At 49.8% G+C, this 16,255-nt stretch overlaps 1 protein-coding gene across 3 annotated transcripts in view; it reads right to left on the reverse strand.

The window, feature by feature from the left end:
* The window catches only part of Abr (ABR activator of RhoGEF and GTPase), a 195,506-nt gene that overhangs the window by 131,470 nt on the left and 47,781 nt on the right, over positions 1-16,255 (reverse strand). The window contains exon 1 of one of the 3 annotated variants that reach the window (XM_013152092.3): positions 12,200-12,671. The exons of 1 other annotated variant lie outside the window; for it this stretch is intronic. Coding sequence is in view for 1 of the 2 variants with exons in the window: in XM_013152090.3 (XP_013007544.1) it covers positions 6,654-6,714 (61 nt within the window). In the remaining variant the exon portion in view is untranslated. Of the gene's footprint in view, positions 1-6,653; positions 7,353-12,199; positions 12,672-16,255 lie in introns of those variants that run through there. One more of the 3 variants, XM_013152090.3, reaches the window with a different exon arrangement.

The following is a 16,255-nucleotide window of genomic DNA, read 5'->3' on the forward strand; positions in this document are numbered from 1 at the left end:
CCATTAAACCCGTGCTGCTGTCTAGGTAGCAAAGCCCAGGGGGAAGGGGCTAGCCTAACACACTAATGATCCTTTCAATCCCGTGAAGGTAATTATGACCACACCCTTCCCCAACAGCCCTGGGTGAACCCACAGATTACTTGTCAGTCCTGAGCTTTGTGAGGCAACACTGACATCACATCACAGGGAGATCAGTGGCCACTCAGCCTGGAGTGATAACATCTCTGAGCTCATTTGGCTCTGACCTACCCAAAGGACCCAGCCATCCTACCACTTCTGCAGCCCTCGTTCATCTCAGGCAAAATGCATGATCACATCTGCCATATCACCTGTGGTCTAGAGCAACATGAAAGCATCAGGAGAGGGCAGAGACAAGAAAGAGGAATGGCGCCTGACCAACTGGATGTCCACAGAGCTCACCGCCATCTAGTCTCATCTCCTGAAAGTCAGGCTGACTCTGACATTTTCTTTTATTTTTTTGTCTTTTTCCTTTTTATCGCTATAGGGGATCGAACTCACGACTGCCTGCTTGCAAGGCAGGCACTTATGCCCCTGAGCTAAATCCCCAGCCCCCGACTCTGACATTTTCTGTATGACTAGTAACCCATATTCATCTTTTGTTCTGGAGTGTGATAAGGGAAGAGGGGTCAGAGAAGACAGGAATTAGTATGTGGGCAGAGAACAGAGGAAAATCAAATCTAGGGTCAGAGAACCGCTTCTCCCTCCATGAATGGTCATAGTATACCAGCTGGTCCCACCTCCATGGGCTCTTTGCTAAATGCGTTGAGCAAGGGGAGGACTGAGTATCCATCCTGGTCTCCATATGGGGATGCGCTCTGCAGTCAGCCTGTTGCCCTGATTTCTTTCTTTCTTCCTTTCAAAAGGTTCTCTCTAAGCTTCAAAAACCAGCAGAACATCTTACTGCTTGTGAAGGCATCCATAGTTCAACTGATTCCTTACCCTTAAAAAAAAAAAAAAAAAAAGCTGAGGCAGATTAAAGTCAAATATCAAAAATAGGGCCAGGGATATAGCTCAGCAGCATAAGTGCCTGCCTGGCAAACACAAGATCTTGAGTTCAATTTCTGGTACCAAAATACCCACAAACGAATAAAACAAAACAACCATCAAAAATAATCACCCCTACAAGAGCCCTGTAGACACCGTGTCTGCAGCTTCCCCTATTGGTCCAAGCAGTCTTCAGAACACAGTGTCAAGACATGTAGACAAGACACAGTGCAGATAAGACATGGTATGCAACACCCCAGTAGATCACTTTAGCCAACCACAACAAGGACCTATTGCAAAGACTCAGAATTGTTCTGAGGCCACCTAAAACTGCCTAGTCCCATCTTTGCTTCAGCTCAAGCTGAGTTGAACAGCTGCTGCACAAACACTGTGGTGAAGTCTTTCAGTCACAGGCTCTAGCGAAGTGCAAGACTCTCTTGGGAGTCTCTGACTCCGCTTACATGCTACTACAATTACCAAATACACACTAGGAAACTTGTGAATGGACCAGCTATTGGGCTTCTGAGATTTCTGGTGGAGCAAGAAGTTAAAGGATGGGCTGGGGATTTAGCTCAGTGGCTCAAGCACTTGCCTGGTAAGTGCAAGGTCATGAGTTCAGTCCCTGGTACCCCCAACCACCAAAAAAAAAAAAAAAAAAAAGAAGAAAGAGAAGTTAAAGGAGCCAAGAAGCCAGAAGTTTTCCTTTCTCTCTTACAGTGATGTAGCCAAAAGGCATCAGAGGCTTATGCATGAGGCATTGGGCGAGGCCAATGATAGCAAACACTTGAGAGCCTTCAGTGATACAAAGAGCCTCCTGCAGTACAGCTACCATACATTCACCACCACTGACTGGTAGGTACTTCCTAAAAGGCTGTGGACGTGGCTCAGTGGCTGTGCAATTGCCTAGCATGTGCTTTGAGGCCCAAAGTCCAACCCCAGTAAGGAGCGGGGCTGGCTGCTCCTCCTAGTCCCCATGCCACTTTTCCACCACTTCCAAACTCATCTGCAAGACATTCGTGGATTCCTGTTCAGTGACGAAGACTAGGATGAGTTAGATGCCTGAGCAATTCAATAGCACGCATCTCCAAAGTACTTTATAAGCATTAGTGCACACAACACCCACGAGAGATGTCACAGCCTCACCTCACAGAAGAGTGGTCCAAGAAAGGTACCAGAATCGCCCCCAGCAACAGGTCATATCTCAGAGATGGAAGAGCCAACTCTTCGATCTCAGATCTGAGAGAAGCAGAATGTATTTTCTCATTACCCCTCTGTTTCTACCCCTCAGAAGTATCTAAGTAACTTCTGATTAATTCACTGTGAATGTTCCCTCCTTTCCTTCTTTCTTCTCTTTCTCTTTGTAATTTTTTTCCCCAAGCACTGTGGATTGAACTCTACCACTGAGCTATCCCTTTTTATTTATTCATTTTTATTTTGAAACAGGGTCTTTTAAAGCTGTCTAGAAAGGACACAAACTTTGGCTCCTCCTGCCTCAGCCTCCCTCAGTGCTGGGATCACAGGTGTATGCCACTGTACCTGGCTCATTTCTTCCTTTTCCCAAAGAACAACTCCAACAATCACAACAACAATAAAAATTACGTTTTTCTGAGTAGATGACTGACTAACTCTGCCCGCCCTACCTCTAAGGCTCCAGCAGCCATGACTATTATGGGCTGGTGTTGACAAGAAGGAACAAATTACTGGAGTTATTCAGAGCACAAGAAAGCATCCCTTGCAAGTGTGCACTGGCATATCAGGGATGCTCTGCGGCCTGGCAGAGTAAGCTGCTCTGATGAGACCCACCAAATGCCAGCAGTGACGCTCATGGTTTGGGAATATTAGAGGAGGATGAAACATTGATTGTAGGCTCAGGACTATCTTGAGAGGCACTTGTGCCTCCACAACCCCAAATACTTTCCCAGCCTATAGATGGAAACTGAGTCTATAAGGGACATGAGCATATCACAAGAGACCAAAATATTTCTTGGAAATGCTTCTTGGGATAAGATACGTTAGCTCCAAAATGTAGTTTTCTTGTAACTACAGATGGTCATATTCTGTCTTCTATGAGATCCAAGAAACTGTGGCTTTTCCTTGGCTCAGGAGGGTAGTTATGTTTGGGATTGGTACAGAACTGCTCAGGACAAAAAAGAGACTAAAATGGCAAAGAAAGAGACCCAAAATGTGGCCCTCAGCTCCTCTTCTAAATAAACTCTGATCTTGTATTTAAGGACTTGAAGAAAAGTCAAGCAATGAACCATTACTTGGCACACATACATCAATCCAGATTGCTGGAAGAGCTTTCTCTATTCGGAAGGACAGAGAAAGTTTCAGAGTTCCCCTCCTTTCTGGGTGACTTTATGGTTAATTCAGTCTAGCCTAGCTCCATGGCAGAAAAGGTAGCAAAGAGAAAGTGGAAAGTGTTTACTGGAAAGGGTGGATGGTGAAAGTCAGAGAAGAGTTAAGAAGGAAAAAAGAAAAAAAAAAAAGTCCCACAAAGTGAATCATGCAAGCCCTGTTGGAAGAAACTAGATAAGACATTTAAAAGTGAAGCTGGCATTATCACATTCATGTAGGAAAAAGACTGGCATGAAAACAGGAATCTGGGATGGCTGGAACCCTCATTTTCCACTCTAGTCCAAAGGACCCGCTTCCATTAGCCCCAGATCACACTGGTAGCTGGATCTGAACCATCCCCTTGAGTCAGACAAATCACCACTACCTCACCCTTTAGGACTTCTACCTACCATGAGGCAGAGGGGTGATTTGCTGCCTACTCCTTAAGAGACCATCAACCTGTAATGAAGTGGACCGAAACCTCCTAGGATATATGCTGATGCCAGAAAGAACAGGTCTACAACTCTAAAGGTAAGAAGCGCATGAGGAAGAGGTGGGCAGTCTGGCACCTAGAAGCAGAGATCCACTGGTGTCATTGGGTTCTGATGGAGCCTAAGTTTCTCGTTCCCACTTGACCCGTCCAGTTCCTACAAAAGACACAAGGACAGGTTGGGGTCAGAATCACTGAAGCTACTTACACTGGCTGAATCATTCCAGGAAATACTCTGGAACAGACGACTAAAGAGACAGGTGTCTCCTGTTCCACAACATCCTAAAGCCTTAACTAAGCTCACACATATCTGGGTGATGCTCAAACTCCTCCTCACTGTCCTAGGACATGGTCTGAATTCCTGCGCTATTATTTATGAGTTATAAACCATGTGTACATGATTTTCGTTTACTGGGTCTCCCTTTCCCAATGTAGAGGAGTTTAGAATTAGGAAGATTGGCAAGAATGGGTAGCAAGTGCCTGGCACAGTGCTCTGCATACAGCAGGTGCTCAGGAGATGCTGTGATCACAGTTATGGAGCAGCTCTATGGTTGAGCCTCCACCACCGAGAAATCACACTGGCTGCCCTGGATTCACTTCATTTACAATTCCTGATGGATTTGGCATCTGTGGGCACCTACCTCCCCAGGATTCTGAGCCTTGGAAGCGAACAGCTCCCCAGGCAGAAGAACTTCCTCTGGAAGCCACAAAGCCATGCTGCCAGGCAAATGACAGCCAGGGTATTTGTTTTAATTTAGGCTCTTGTCAAGAGGAAACTTGATGGCTAACAGCCCAAACATGACTGCACAGTACCGCCCCAGGAAGCCTCATGCTACAGGGCTCTCAAGTGAGCCATTTTGCTCCTAAATTCCTGACACTGCTCCTAAATTAGTGTTCCCTACCCATCCCACCATTTAGAAGCCCCCAGATGCCAGGGTGGTGGCAGCAGGGTAGACAGCTCAGATGCCAGGCAGCCTGAGTCAGGTCTGATTTCCAATACCTCCAAAGAGACCCTGGGTCTAATTCCCTTCTCTGGCATTCCTCTGGTCAGGAATTCTCTGTTTTGTTTTGTTTTGTTGTCTTTTTCGTTTTTATCGGTACCAGGGATCGAACTCACGACTGCCTGCTTGGTCAGGAATTCTCAAAGCAACCTCAGGCAATTTTGTTTCTCAGCTCTAGGCACAAAGAATTTGGAAATGATCAGGTAAGGAAGTCTTCAGCAGCAGAACCAAAGCCAAAATTTCTATAGTATTCTATGCTTTGGGAAATAGGAAAACCAGTACTGGGTTTTGCAAAGAGCCAGAAATACTCAGGAACACAAGGGGCATGTGAATATGAGGCATTGTTATGACTGTTATTTGCAAAAGCACAGCTAAGCAAAGGTCACTAATCCTTCAGGTCAGGAGCTGATCTGAATCAGGCCCTGAACAGATGTGTGTCCCCATTCATGCAGACACACGTGTGTGTGTGCACAACACACACATACACACCACAGCCGTGGGCCCTGACCCTCACGCAACGAAGCTGCCTCTGCTGGGGAAGGAGCAGATGGAGTGGCTGGGCTTGGCACAGCACTGACACCCAGGGGAACTGGCTTTGCCCCTTTGATGTTGAAAAACCCGAGCAGAATGAGCTGTCACAAACACGGGTCCTGGGAAGACAAGACGAAGGGAAGTAGGGTGGGGGAGGGGGCGAATGACAGGAGCCCAGGGGCTGCAGACGGCAAAGGATGGATTTGGGGTATGGGGCCTCCAGGACAAGACTATGGGCACTCAAGGCATCTCCTCCGCCCAATTAGGACTGTTACTAAGGAACTCAGCCAAGTTGACCCTTAATAATGTCCTGGTTATACCAAAGAATCCAGTGTCCAGAACCAGAAGCTAGCTCCACTGGCCTCCCTGGACTCCTGCCTGCCTCAGGGTTCTGGGATGGAAGACGGGGTAAAACAGTGGGAGGGTCCCCTCAAGTGGATCCAGAAGACAGGAACGCCTTACCTTCCTCAGAGGACCCTCCTCCCACATCCCTGGACGCATGGGGGGGGGCTTCCAAAGGGAGAGGTGGGGAGGAGAGGCAGTGCCTTTTGGGGGTGGTAAGTGGTGTGGGGGCGGTGCCCAGGGTTGGGTCCAAGCCCCCAGGAAGTCTAAGAGATCAGAGTTACACATCCCCCGCGGCAGTGCAAGAGCAACCACATGACCGCAGCAGATTTGGGAGCGAGGGGGTGGAGAATACCAAGAGGTTTGGCTTTTTTTTTTCCTTTCTATTTTTTGGGGGTGTGGGGTGGTGATGAAGCTGGCAGGAAAGACTGCTGAGCTGGAGATTTTCAGCTCCTTCATCCAAATGGCCCCCTCGGAGATCTACACCTACAGACTCGCTTCCGACCCGACCCCGCTCTGGCTCCCAAACCACACAACGGCCTCACGGTGTCCCTGAGGTGGCAAACCAGAGCGCCAAGGACTTTCCTCAAAATGGCCTTTCTGCCTCAGCTTGGCCAGAGAAGCCGCCAATTGCGGTGGAGAGATTGCGCCCTAAAAAGGGTGCTTCCCTGTCCCCGAAAGGATGAAGAGTCCTACGTTACACAACAGGTGGGAGGAGGTGACACAGCCCCCTGGCCCCATCGGTCCACTGCCCCCTACCCACCCACTTGAAGTCGGCTCTGGAGACCCCATCTGCGGACCACCGCAGAGGACCCCACGCCCCTCCCCACACTCCCTGCCCGCCGCGCACCTGGCGCACGGTGCCCGCAGCCCCCTGCCCGCGCCCCGGGTTCCGGACGAGCCCGGCAGCTGGGACCCAGGCCTCCCCAGCCTGAGCGCACACGTACTGCTGTAGAGGGTGTCGATCCAGGAGAGGCGCGGCAGGCCCTGGTGGCTGAGCGGCTCCATCCCCCCGGCTCCGCGCGGCGGCGGCGGTGGTGGTGGCGGTGGCTGCTCGGTCAGATCGGAAACCCGACCCTCATCGTGCAACAAAGGAGGGAGGGCGCGGGCAGGCGGGGAGCCGGGCGGGGTGGCCAGACTCGGAGACTGAAGTTGCCTAGTAAGAGCTGGAGTCAGGGGACGCAGGGGAACAGGTAGCAGGGAGGAGCGAGCCGGCGCTGCCGAGGAGGAGGGAGAAGAGGAGAAGGCGAGCGCGGGTGAGCGCCCCCGGGAACCCTTTGGGCCGCTGCAGATCCTGGAACCACGGCTCCGCCGCGCGCCCGCCAACTAGCAACTTCCCCGGGGCTGCTCAGCGCCCAGGGGCGGGGGGCGAGGGCGCGACCAATCGGCGCGAGGCTCCGGCGCGCCCCCACACCCCCGCCAGCCGCAGCCCGCCTCCGACCTGGGAGGGAGTGTGGGGAGCTGCCTGGGGCCCCGCAGACGCCCAGGCGACATGGGCTCCAGCTGGCCCGCGAGCAGGGGTCCGGCGGAGTCTCGGGCGGCAGCGCAGACCCAGGCTCCCCCTCCTCTCCTGGCTGGGCTCAGCAGAAATCTGGCAACCCGTAGACTAGGTGCCGCGGGGAGACCTCTGGGCCCGCAGGGGTGACATCACCTGCCTGCCACCCCAGGATCTCCAAGCGCACTTTTGGGGCTGGTGCGGCTGCCAGGCTCCTCCCCTAGACAAGCCTGGGGAGCGGCGCCGACGGGGTTAACGTCCTGCGCGCCCGCAGCGCCAGCCGCGGACAGTTTTCTTGCAAACCTTACCAGTGCTTCATCTATTTAAACACACTTGCCCTTACAGAGCGTCAGTTCCTGCCCTGCATGCAGGGGTGGGGGTAGGGGGTCAACAAAAGGCTGCCTAGGAAAGATCATCCCTCAGAAGTGCTCCTTGGAGGTGACTGGGCAAACTGGAGCACTGGAGAACTCTGGGGTCTTCCTGTTCCTCCAGAAACCCTCGCTGGGAATCCCTAGCGCTGCGCAAGTACATACAAATTCAGGACACCCTGGGTCAAGATGAGCCAGAGACCAGAACTTTTAGGAACACAATTTCTGCCAACAAAGACCCCACCTCCAGAGCAGTGAAAAGCCCTTGAGGGTGGGGAGTTCCACCCTTAGGGGGTGCTGTGATCTGGGACCCTTTGCAGCTTTCCTTTAAGAATTAGTCCTGCAGATCTCGGGTACAAGGGACACTGGGTGAAGAGACTGGAGTGTAGGGGCATCAGGCTAGCATGGTACAGGACCCCTTTCCCTTCCTGAACTCTCAGAAAGGGAGGCAGTGGCCCCTTATGTACAGGATAGTGACATTTTTGATAATGAATCAGGGGCTGGGTACCGATAAAAAGGAAAAAGACAAAAAAAAAAAAAAAAGATACTGAATCAGTCCCCACCTTATCCTATCCCCAGGTAGCTGAAAGGCAAAAACTTCAAAGGACCTGTCTCTAAAGAGTCTTCTGAAGAGGACTACTCCAGGAGTTAAGGTCCCCCTGGCCTCTGGGGAGGCCAGCATTGTTAGCATCCATAAAAGCTGGGGCAGGGGGGCCTCTTCACCATCCCAAACGACCACAGAGCTATTCATAAAGGGAGAAGCATAATCCCAGTCCTCTGGGAGGCTCAGGCAGGAGGATGGCAAGTTTAAGCATAGCTTGGGGAATTTAGACCATGTCTCAAACTTTTTTTTTTTTTTATCTTTTTCATTTTTATCGGTAACAAGGACCGAACTCACGACTGCCTGCTTGCAAGGCAGGTGCTTATGCCGCTGAGCGAAATCATCCCCAGCCCCTCAAAATTTTAAAAAATTAAAAACAGGCTGGTGCTATAGCTCAGTGCAAAGGTCCTGGGTTCAATCCCTAGTACTTTAAAAGCAGACAGATCCTCACCCACTACGCTGGGAGGAGGCCTGTACCCAGTCTTGCAAGCTGCCTAGCACAGGGTTCCCCAGCTATCCAAAGGGAAGTGGTGGTCACCACCAGCACACAAGGTAGGGTTGAGACCCTGGGAAGTGCGAGAGAAGATGCTGTGGGGTGTGAGAGTCTTTGTAGGTAGCTGCAACAGATGTCCTAACATGCACCCCTCCTTCTGTCCACTCTGCTCCTCCATCCCAGCCTTTGCTGCTCAGTCTCTAGCTCTGTGTCTTGCTGCCTCTCCTTTCTCAGCTACCACCCTCCCACAGCCCTGACTGGCACATAAGATTGGGAGGGCCAAGCAGGCACCTGGAGCTTGGCAGGGAGGGGGGTGTGCATCTCCAATGAGATGCTCCAGAAATAGAGCTCCGGATGGGAGAGGGAGCAAGCAGGCTCTCCAAGGAAGCAGGAGGAAGAGCAAAGAGGGTTGAGGGCTTCTTTTCTTTCAGCGTGGAACTCTGGGAAAGCGCAAAAAAACAGAGAACTCAAAAAGAGCGGTGGACACAGGAGCGTGAGCTGCAGCCATGCAGACCACCAGCCCTGGCAGAAGGCAGCACTGTTCCCTCCCCCAAAACAAAACCGGGATCAAGACAGCCTGAGCCCCCTTGCTGCACCACAGGGATTTTCCTGAGGGTCACATCCGGTGCTGCTTGTGAGGCGGATTTGGATGTGTGTTTCTGTGTGAGTCACATACATTTGCATACATTTTACATTTTTATCTACAAAGGCTTGAGCATGCTATTTTCAGCATTTCTCCAGCTAAAATGTTGCAGTTGCTCTCCTTTATCATTACCATAGTTTGCTGCTCCCACTTCTTACATTCTATCTAATCCTGCCCCACCATCCTCCCACCACACAGTATCAGACAATCGTGAGGCCTCTACTTCTAATATCTGGCCCTAAATACCTACTCAGTGCCTGGACTGGGTCTTAGAGTTTTGTTCACAAGGGTGAACTCACTGTGAGCTCACTGTTGTCTCAGTTTACTGTATTTTCCAGACAAGAAAACTGAAATACTGAGTAGCCAAGTAATCCACCTAGGCAAATTAGTGGAGACTGAGACTTGAACTCTATGGTCTGCTTAAATGCCTACTATGCTACATGGTGTCACAAGTCCCTGCAAATCTTTGCTGTTCTACGGGTGAAAAACTACCCTTTTAGGAAGCCCTTCTAGCCCCATTCCATTTCCAGACCTACATGTCTTGGGAAAAAGTGCTTACTTCAAGATTCTCTTGATGCCTGCTTAACCTTGGCCACTAATGGGTAGGCTATGGAGCACCGTGGTGATTTGAGCCTGAACAGCTATCCTGCAGATCACCGGTGGTGAGGGCTGGGGAGAGGCTGGGGAAACCCTGCAGCTCCCCCCGGGAAGGAAGGAGTTAAAGAGTTATTCTCCTTGTATTTTGCCCAAGGCTGCTACCCGAAGTCCCCTTAACCCCAGCCTACAACCCCAGCCTACAACCCCAATCTGTCAGAGAGGCAGGAAGATGTTCTTGCAAACAGACCTCCCAGATTCAGCTCAATTCCTGTACCCTAAGGCTCTGAGTCAGCAGCCACCACTCTCCTCCTCCAATTCCTATTAACCACTCCCAGTCCAATCCCTGGGGCCAACACTCTCCCCCTTCCCCAGCCCTCCCTCCAGCTTGTACACTCAGGCTGTCCTCATCTCCGCAGTGACCTGCCTGTTCCTCCCTCACTGGATTTCAGAGAGATTTAAGAGTTGTTACACTGCTGGGAATGTTGGCTGATGCCAGAGGGCTGAGTGGAAAGGCAGTGTACTCCATTCTGAAGGCCAGCAGTCTGCACTTTATTCTCAGGAGTATGTTGCTCGCTGCCTGTCCAACAAGCAACTCTTGGTTCTGCCAACCACTTGGCCAGGATATAAACATGGTGTTTCAGTGATGATGCTTAGAATCAAACCTGGGCATCTCCGATTTTCTTTCTCTTTGCACATGAGCAACCCAGTTCCACTGTGCACAACAGGAAGGCCTAGGAGTCCGTTCCTGCTTCCTTGATGATCCAGCAGCAGTTGCTGCTGGCAAAAAATGTGTCCCCATGATAAGGTCACAAGGGATCACGAGTGTGCACAAAGGCTGGACACACCCTCCCTGGAAGAGCTGTTCTTTCAAGCTCACTGGTGTGTACCCACTGCCCAGTTCAGTGGATGAATGAGGCTCAGTAGACTTGCAAAGCAGTTATCGATGTACTGTACTGATCCCAGATCAACTTTCTGCCAAAAGCCCAGGAGACTGGCATTCAATAATGCTTGTTGAACAAGTAAAATTAATGACAGCTAACATTTATTGAGTGCTTAAGTGCCAAGCAATGCTCTATGTACTTTACATAGATTATTTCACCTAATCCTCACAATAAGCTATTGAGATAGGCACTATTATTATCTCTGCTGCACAGAAGAAACAGAGGTACAAAAAGGCTAAGCCATTGGACAGCTAGCTAGTGATAACACTTGTAAATAAACCGAATGTGAATCCAGAGTCTATAGGTATAGCTGTGCACTGGGCTGCAAAGAGTGAAAGAAGGAATAAACACAGTAAAGAACAAATCAGGGGTGAATAGGAGAATGTGAGGAAGCAAGGCAGTGTTACTCCAGAACCTGCTGGGGCCACAATCATTAAACAAAAGAGAGCTGGTTCCCAGAGAAAACCACATGCACTACAAAGGGGCAGATGACCCTGGAGACAAACTGAACACAACACCCAAGAGTCTCCTGCACACCAGGCCCCGCCAAACCTCACTGCTCCTACACCACAGGCCAGGCGCAAGGGTTCCCAGCCTGTTTTCACCCCTGCAGAGATGAACACCCTATGTATGGACCACAGATGACCTCCAGGCCTTCTCTCAGTCCCAGCAGACCTAAACTTTCTTCCTGTTGGCCTATTTTCTACTCTTTTCTGTCTCCTGTGTAGAGTACAGCAACATCTACTATTCTGAGCTGTACCCTCACCCCTCTGCTATGGAAAAAAGAAAACTCCCAGGCTTCCCCTCAGCCACCTCTCCAGAGAGGGCTTGGCCTAAGACTCTGTCCTTTGCCCTCCTCCTACCTGCCTTTGCAGTCTCCTCACTTCTGCAAACAATGAGATCTACAAGCAACAGAGAGAAACTCTAAGCCCTCCCCAACTCACCTCTCTACTGCAGTTCTATATCAGCTTGAGTCATGGGGAAGATTTGTAGCCCTGGCAAGATGTAGACCTGATCCCCAGAGAATTGCATACATCCCCTTTATTGCTTCCTTTGGCATTAGTGCCAGGGGAAAGTACAGAAATATCCAGCAGTGGTGACACTCCCCACACATTTCCCCAGGGGCTGTGTCGAAGCCCTGCTCCATGGCCAGGGGCCATGGAAAGTTTAGCTTGAGCAGCACAGCTGATTTAGATGGGACTAACCAAGCTGTAATTTTGGGGTGGTCTCTTGCCAAGCCCCCACCAGACCTGGTTCAGAGTGTACTACCTATAGTCACCAGGAAAGTTGTTCTAGAGCAATCAGACTGGGCACTAGAGCAGCGTGTGAACCCCCTCCCTCCTTCCCTCACTTACCTTCAAGTCCTTCTTAGCATTTGGAAAGATCCAAACTGAAGAGGCCACAGGAGGAATCTCTAAATCCCCATATCCCAGAGATCAAGTTCAGTGGCTCCAATCTCATCAGCTCTGAGGGGAGCCGGAGCCAGGAGTCAGAGCTTAGGGGCTGGCCCTCTGCCCTCCTGTGGCTATCGCTCCCTGAAGCTGGCTGTGCTCCTTACTCTTGTAGCCAGAGTCCTGCAGATGCGTCTCAGTTCCGCTGCTCTGCCAGAAGCTCTGACGCCACCTGCCAGGCTGGCCCTGTCCCTGTCAGGCCCAGGAGTTGCTGCAGAGGCTGACGGCTGCCAAGGAAACTGGCTACGAGAGGTAACAGTTCAACGTCCAGAAAGGTGAGACCAAAAAAGCCTCTGAGCTTAGCCAGGGCTGCATGCCCTTGGTAGAGACTCACTGAGAGATTAACGAGCAGTGTGCTGGTGTTTGGTTGTGTCTCTTTAAGGACCAGGCCGCTTTAAAGCAAGTTCGCTCTGCAATCAACTCTCGCCACCACGAATCCTGCGACAGAGTGCTGGGCTCTCAAGCGCCATCTAGTGACCCAATAGAGTGGTGCCTCGGCCAGGAGAAGTGTCCTCCTAGGCCACCCCTGGGTCTGCACTCAAATTCTGTTTCCCCACACCAGATGTGACCAGGGCTGTAGGTTACTATCGTGAACAGTGAGGCTGAGGGCATGAGGAGGGTCTCCATTTGGGATCAGGCCAAGCAGGAGCCTCCAAGAGTGACGTGGAAGAATGCCCACCCCTCTGGACAAAAACTTCAGTTAGATCTCAAATGGGATCTAACTTCCCCTTTGAGTGCCTCTGCTTGCCAGCTGCAGAGGCTGAGGCAAAGATGAACACACCCTCCCCGCCTGAATCACAGAGACAGTGGTTGTCTGCAGTAATCTAAAATGTGTGGCAGTACAGGGGGCACTACAGTCATTTAAAGGGCTGAAGCCAGAGGCATTAAATGCCCTCCAACAGGCCGGGCATGGTGGCTCACGCCTGTAATCCCAGCACTCAGGAGGCTGAAGCATGAGGATCCTTGCAAGTTTGAGACCAGCCTGGACTACAAAGTGAGCTCAAGGTCAGCCTGAACTGCATAGCGAGACCCTGTCTCAAAAAAAAATGCCCTGCAACATTTAACACTATCCTGAAGACTGTCTGCCCTTCATGCCAACAGTGGTTTTTTTTTTTGTTTTTTTGGGTTTTTTTTGTCTTTTTTGTTTTTATCGGTACCGGGGATCGAACTCATGACTGCCTGCTTGCAAGGCAGGCGTTTATGCCGCTGAGCTAAATCCCCAGCCCCGCCAACAGTGTTGAGGGCACTACGTGTGGTTCCCTGACAAGCTCACACTCCCTGTCTTCTTAACACCTCCCTAACTGAATGTCACATTTATAACGGGTGGGGGGTGTTTGGCTGAGCCACCTTCACAAGAGATGCCAGTGCTGACTGCCCCGCCCCAGAAGCCAGATACACACAACTGTACTCAGCCCACCCTGGGCCACCGTGACTCTTGCAACAGAAGCAGACAAACTGCAGGCTAACTCACCCCCTCAGGACCAAGCAGATGGTCACTGAGAAGGGGCTCTACTATGTCCAAGGGAATCACTCTGCCTTCTGTCCAGTAGGGATGACTCAGCCCAGCTCTGTTCCCTGTCCCTAAACTATCCCAAGACATGCTCCTTCAGAATGTGCTTTCAGGGTCTGATCGTGAAACCTCATGACTCCTAACATCCTCCTCTCTAAGCTCTTTTGTGCCTGGTCCTGGAGTAGGCAGTTTGATTTCATGAATACAGTCTGATGCCAGGGACTGACATGAAAAACCAACATACATGACATGTGTCCTAATAAGAAAGTGGCTACAGTGATCAATGGAAGCTGGATCTGTAGATTTGAGCACCCCCAGCTTCATGAGGCTCCCATCACAAACACAAAGATAAATAGGAGGGCAGTGTTTCAGCACCCCACAGCAACTGGAGAGTACCCTGTAACAGAGATCATAGAAGACCAGCCACCGACACCCCCAAAACTGGCCAAACACTCCTCTCTAACAGCTGTCTATGGCATCCCGTTACAGTCAGGAGGAAGATGCATAGAGCACCCTCACTTTTTGTTCCTTTTTTTCTTTCTTTCTGCAGTGCTAGATTGACCCCGGGCCTTGTGCATGCTAAACACGTGCTGCCCCACTGAGCTGCACCCCAGACCCATATTCTTTTGATGATCTACAAGGCCCTGTGGCCTGGCCTCTGTCTGCACCCTTTCAGCTGTGTCTGGCACATCCTCCCCACTGCTCTCTCCTGCTTTTTTCTGCCTTAGAAGGTGGGTTTTTTTTTTTTTTTCTTAGAAGTTTTGCACAGGTTTCTGTCTCTAGTTAAAATACTCTTCCCTGAGGCAGGATCCATCAACATGCTATATACAAAAAACACATTTGACTCGAAAGAAAATTTGTGGGCTGAAGGTCAGAGGAGACAACACAATGCTCCATGTGACAGAGACCCTGGAAAAGCAGGGGTAGCTTGCCCATCAACTGCGGACTGGCTAGGAAGGATATGGTATTTTTGTACAATGGAAAGCTACCTAGCTATAAAGAAGCATAACTTTGTGGCTCTTGTAGGTAAACAGATGCAACTTGAGATCCTGCTAATGACTGAAATGGTTTGGACTCCCGTGGGTGAACATCGTGTTGTCTCCCTAGTATAAAAAACTGAAGGAGCGGGCTGGGGATTTAGCTCAGGGGCATAGGCACCTGCCTGGCAAGCATGAAGTCATGAGTTTGATCCCCAGTACCAAACAAAACTGAAGGAGTTAGTGGGATCCAAAACATTAAGTAGATATTGTGGAGGTGAAAGAGGAGGAAATGTCTAAAAAGGGAAAGTGGTAGCCATTGTTAACTTTCTATTACCTTGTTTTGAGGTCCTATATTGTTTTCATTGTTTTGTTTGGTCTGGTTTTATTGTTAGATTCTATTATGTCTGATGGTATGAGCAGCTATTTTGAAGATAAGGTATATTTTGGTAGCCATTGTTGATTTCCTATTATCTTGTTTTGAAGTCCTGTATCACTTTGTTGTGTTTTGGTTGGTTTTATTCTGTTCCGTTTTGTTTGATTTTATTATGTCTTATTGTGTGGGCAGCTATTTTGAAGATAACATGAGGCATTTGGGAAGCCATTGTTGATTTCCCATTATCTTGTTTTGAAGTCCTGTACTGCTCTCATTATTTCGATTGGTTTTATTCTGTTTCATCTTTTTGGTTTTACTCTCTTTAAAATAAAATTTTAAAAAATACTGTCCCTGAACATCTCCTACATACCTTCTGGTCTGAACTGAAATATCACTTCTTAGTTTAGAGAGCCGTAACCATCAGACCAGGGAGCCTGGCTTCTCTTTTCCCAAATTCTCAGCGCTTTTATGAGTTGTGCAGTGCCTGCCTCTTCTGCTAGACTGAGAGCACTGAAAGGGCAGGACCTACATCACTGCTAGTACCTTTGCACAAATAGTTAATCTAATGAATGAATGAGTAAAGGGAATGAATAAGTATGTTCCGGGTGGGGATTTAGATTTAGCTCAGTGGCACAGCGCCTGCCTGGCAAGCATAAGATCCTGAGTTCAATCCCTAGTACAAAAAAAAAAAAAAAAAAAAAAAAAAATGTTCCTGGTCACAAAGAGCCTGGAATAAGAGAGTACAGATGCTTCAGCTAGGCCAGTTCCACCAACTACAAAACAACTCTTCAGGCTGTAATATTAGAATGTCACATGGTCACATTTTCTGGAAAGATTCAAACAAAGCAACAGGATCCTAGACTGAGATTTGGGGCAGTACAATTGCTGTTCCAATTAACTAACTACTCACCCAGACCCAGACTAAAAACTCCCCAATGCACAGGGCTCCCCTGCTAAGCAGAGAGCTTTCAATGCTGCACTCTTTTTTGCCCAATCAGGCTGTGACACAGAAATGGAATAGAAACCTAGAAAAGATTCAGCCCCCTATGGGAATTTCAGTCTCAGTTCCTAGAGTCCTTCTCCTAGACCTGTTCCAA

The sequence above is a fragment of the Cavia porcellus genome, unplaced genomic scaffold (assembly GCF_034190915.1).
Source record: "Cavia porcellus strain 051 isolate PalLab524CR breed Dunkin Hartley unplaced genomic scaffold, mCavPor4.1 scaffold_6, whole genome shotgun sequence".
NCBI lineage: Eukaryota > Metazoa > Chordata > Mammalia > Rodentia > Caviidae > Cavia > Cavia porcellus.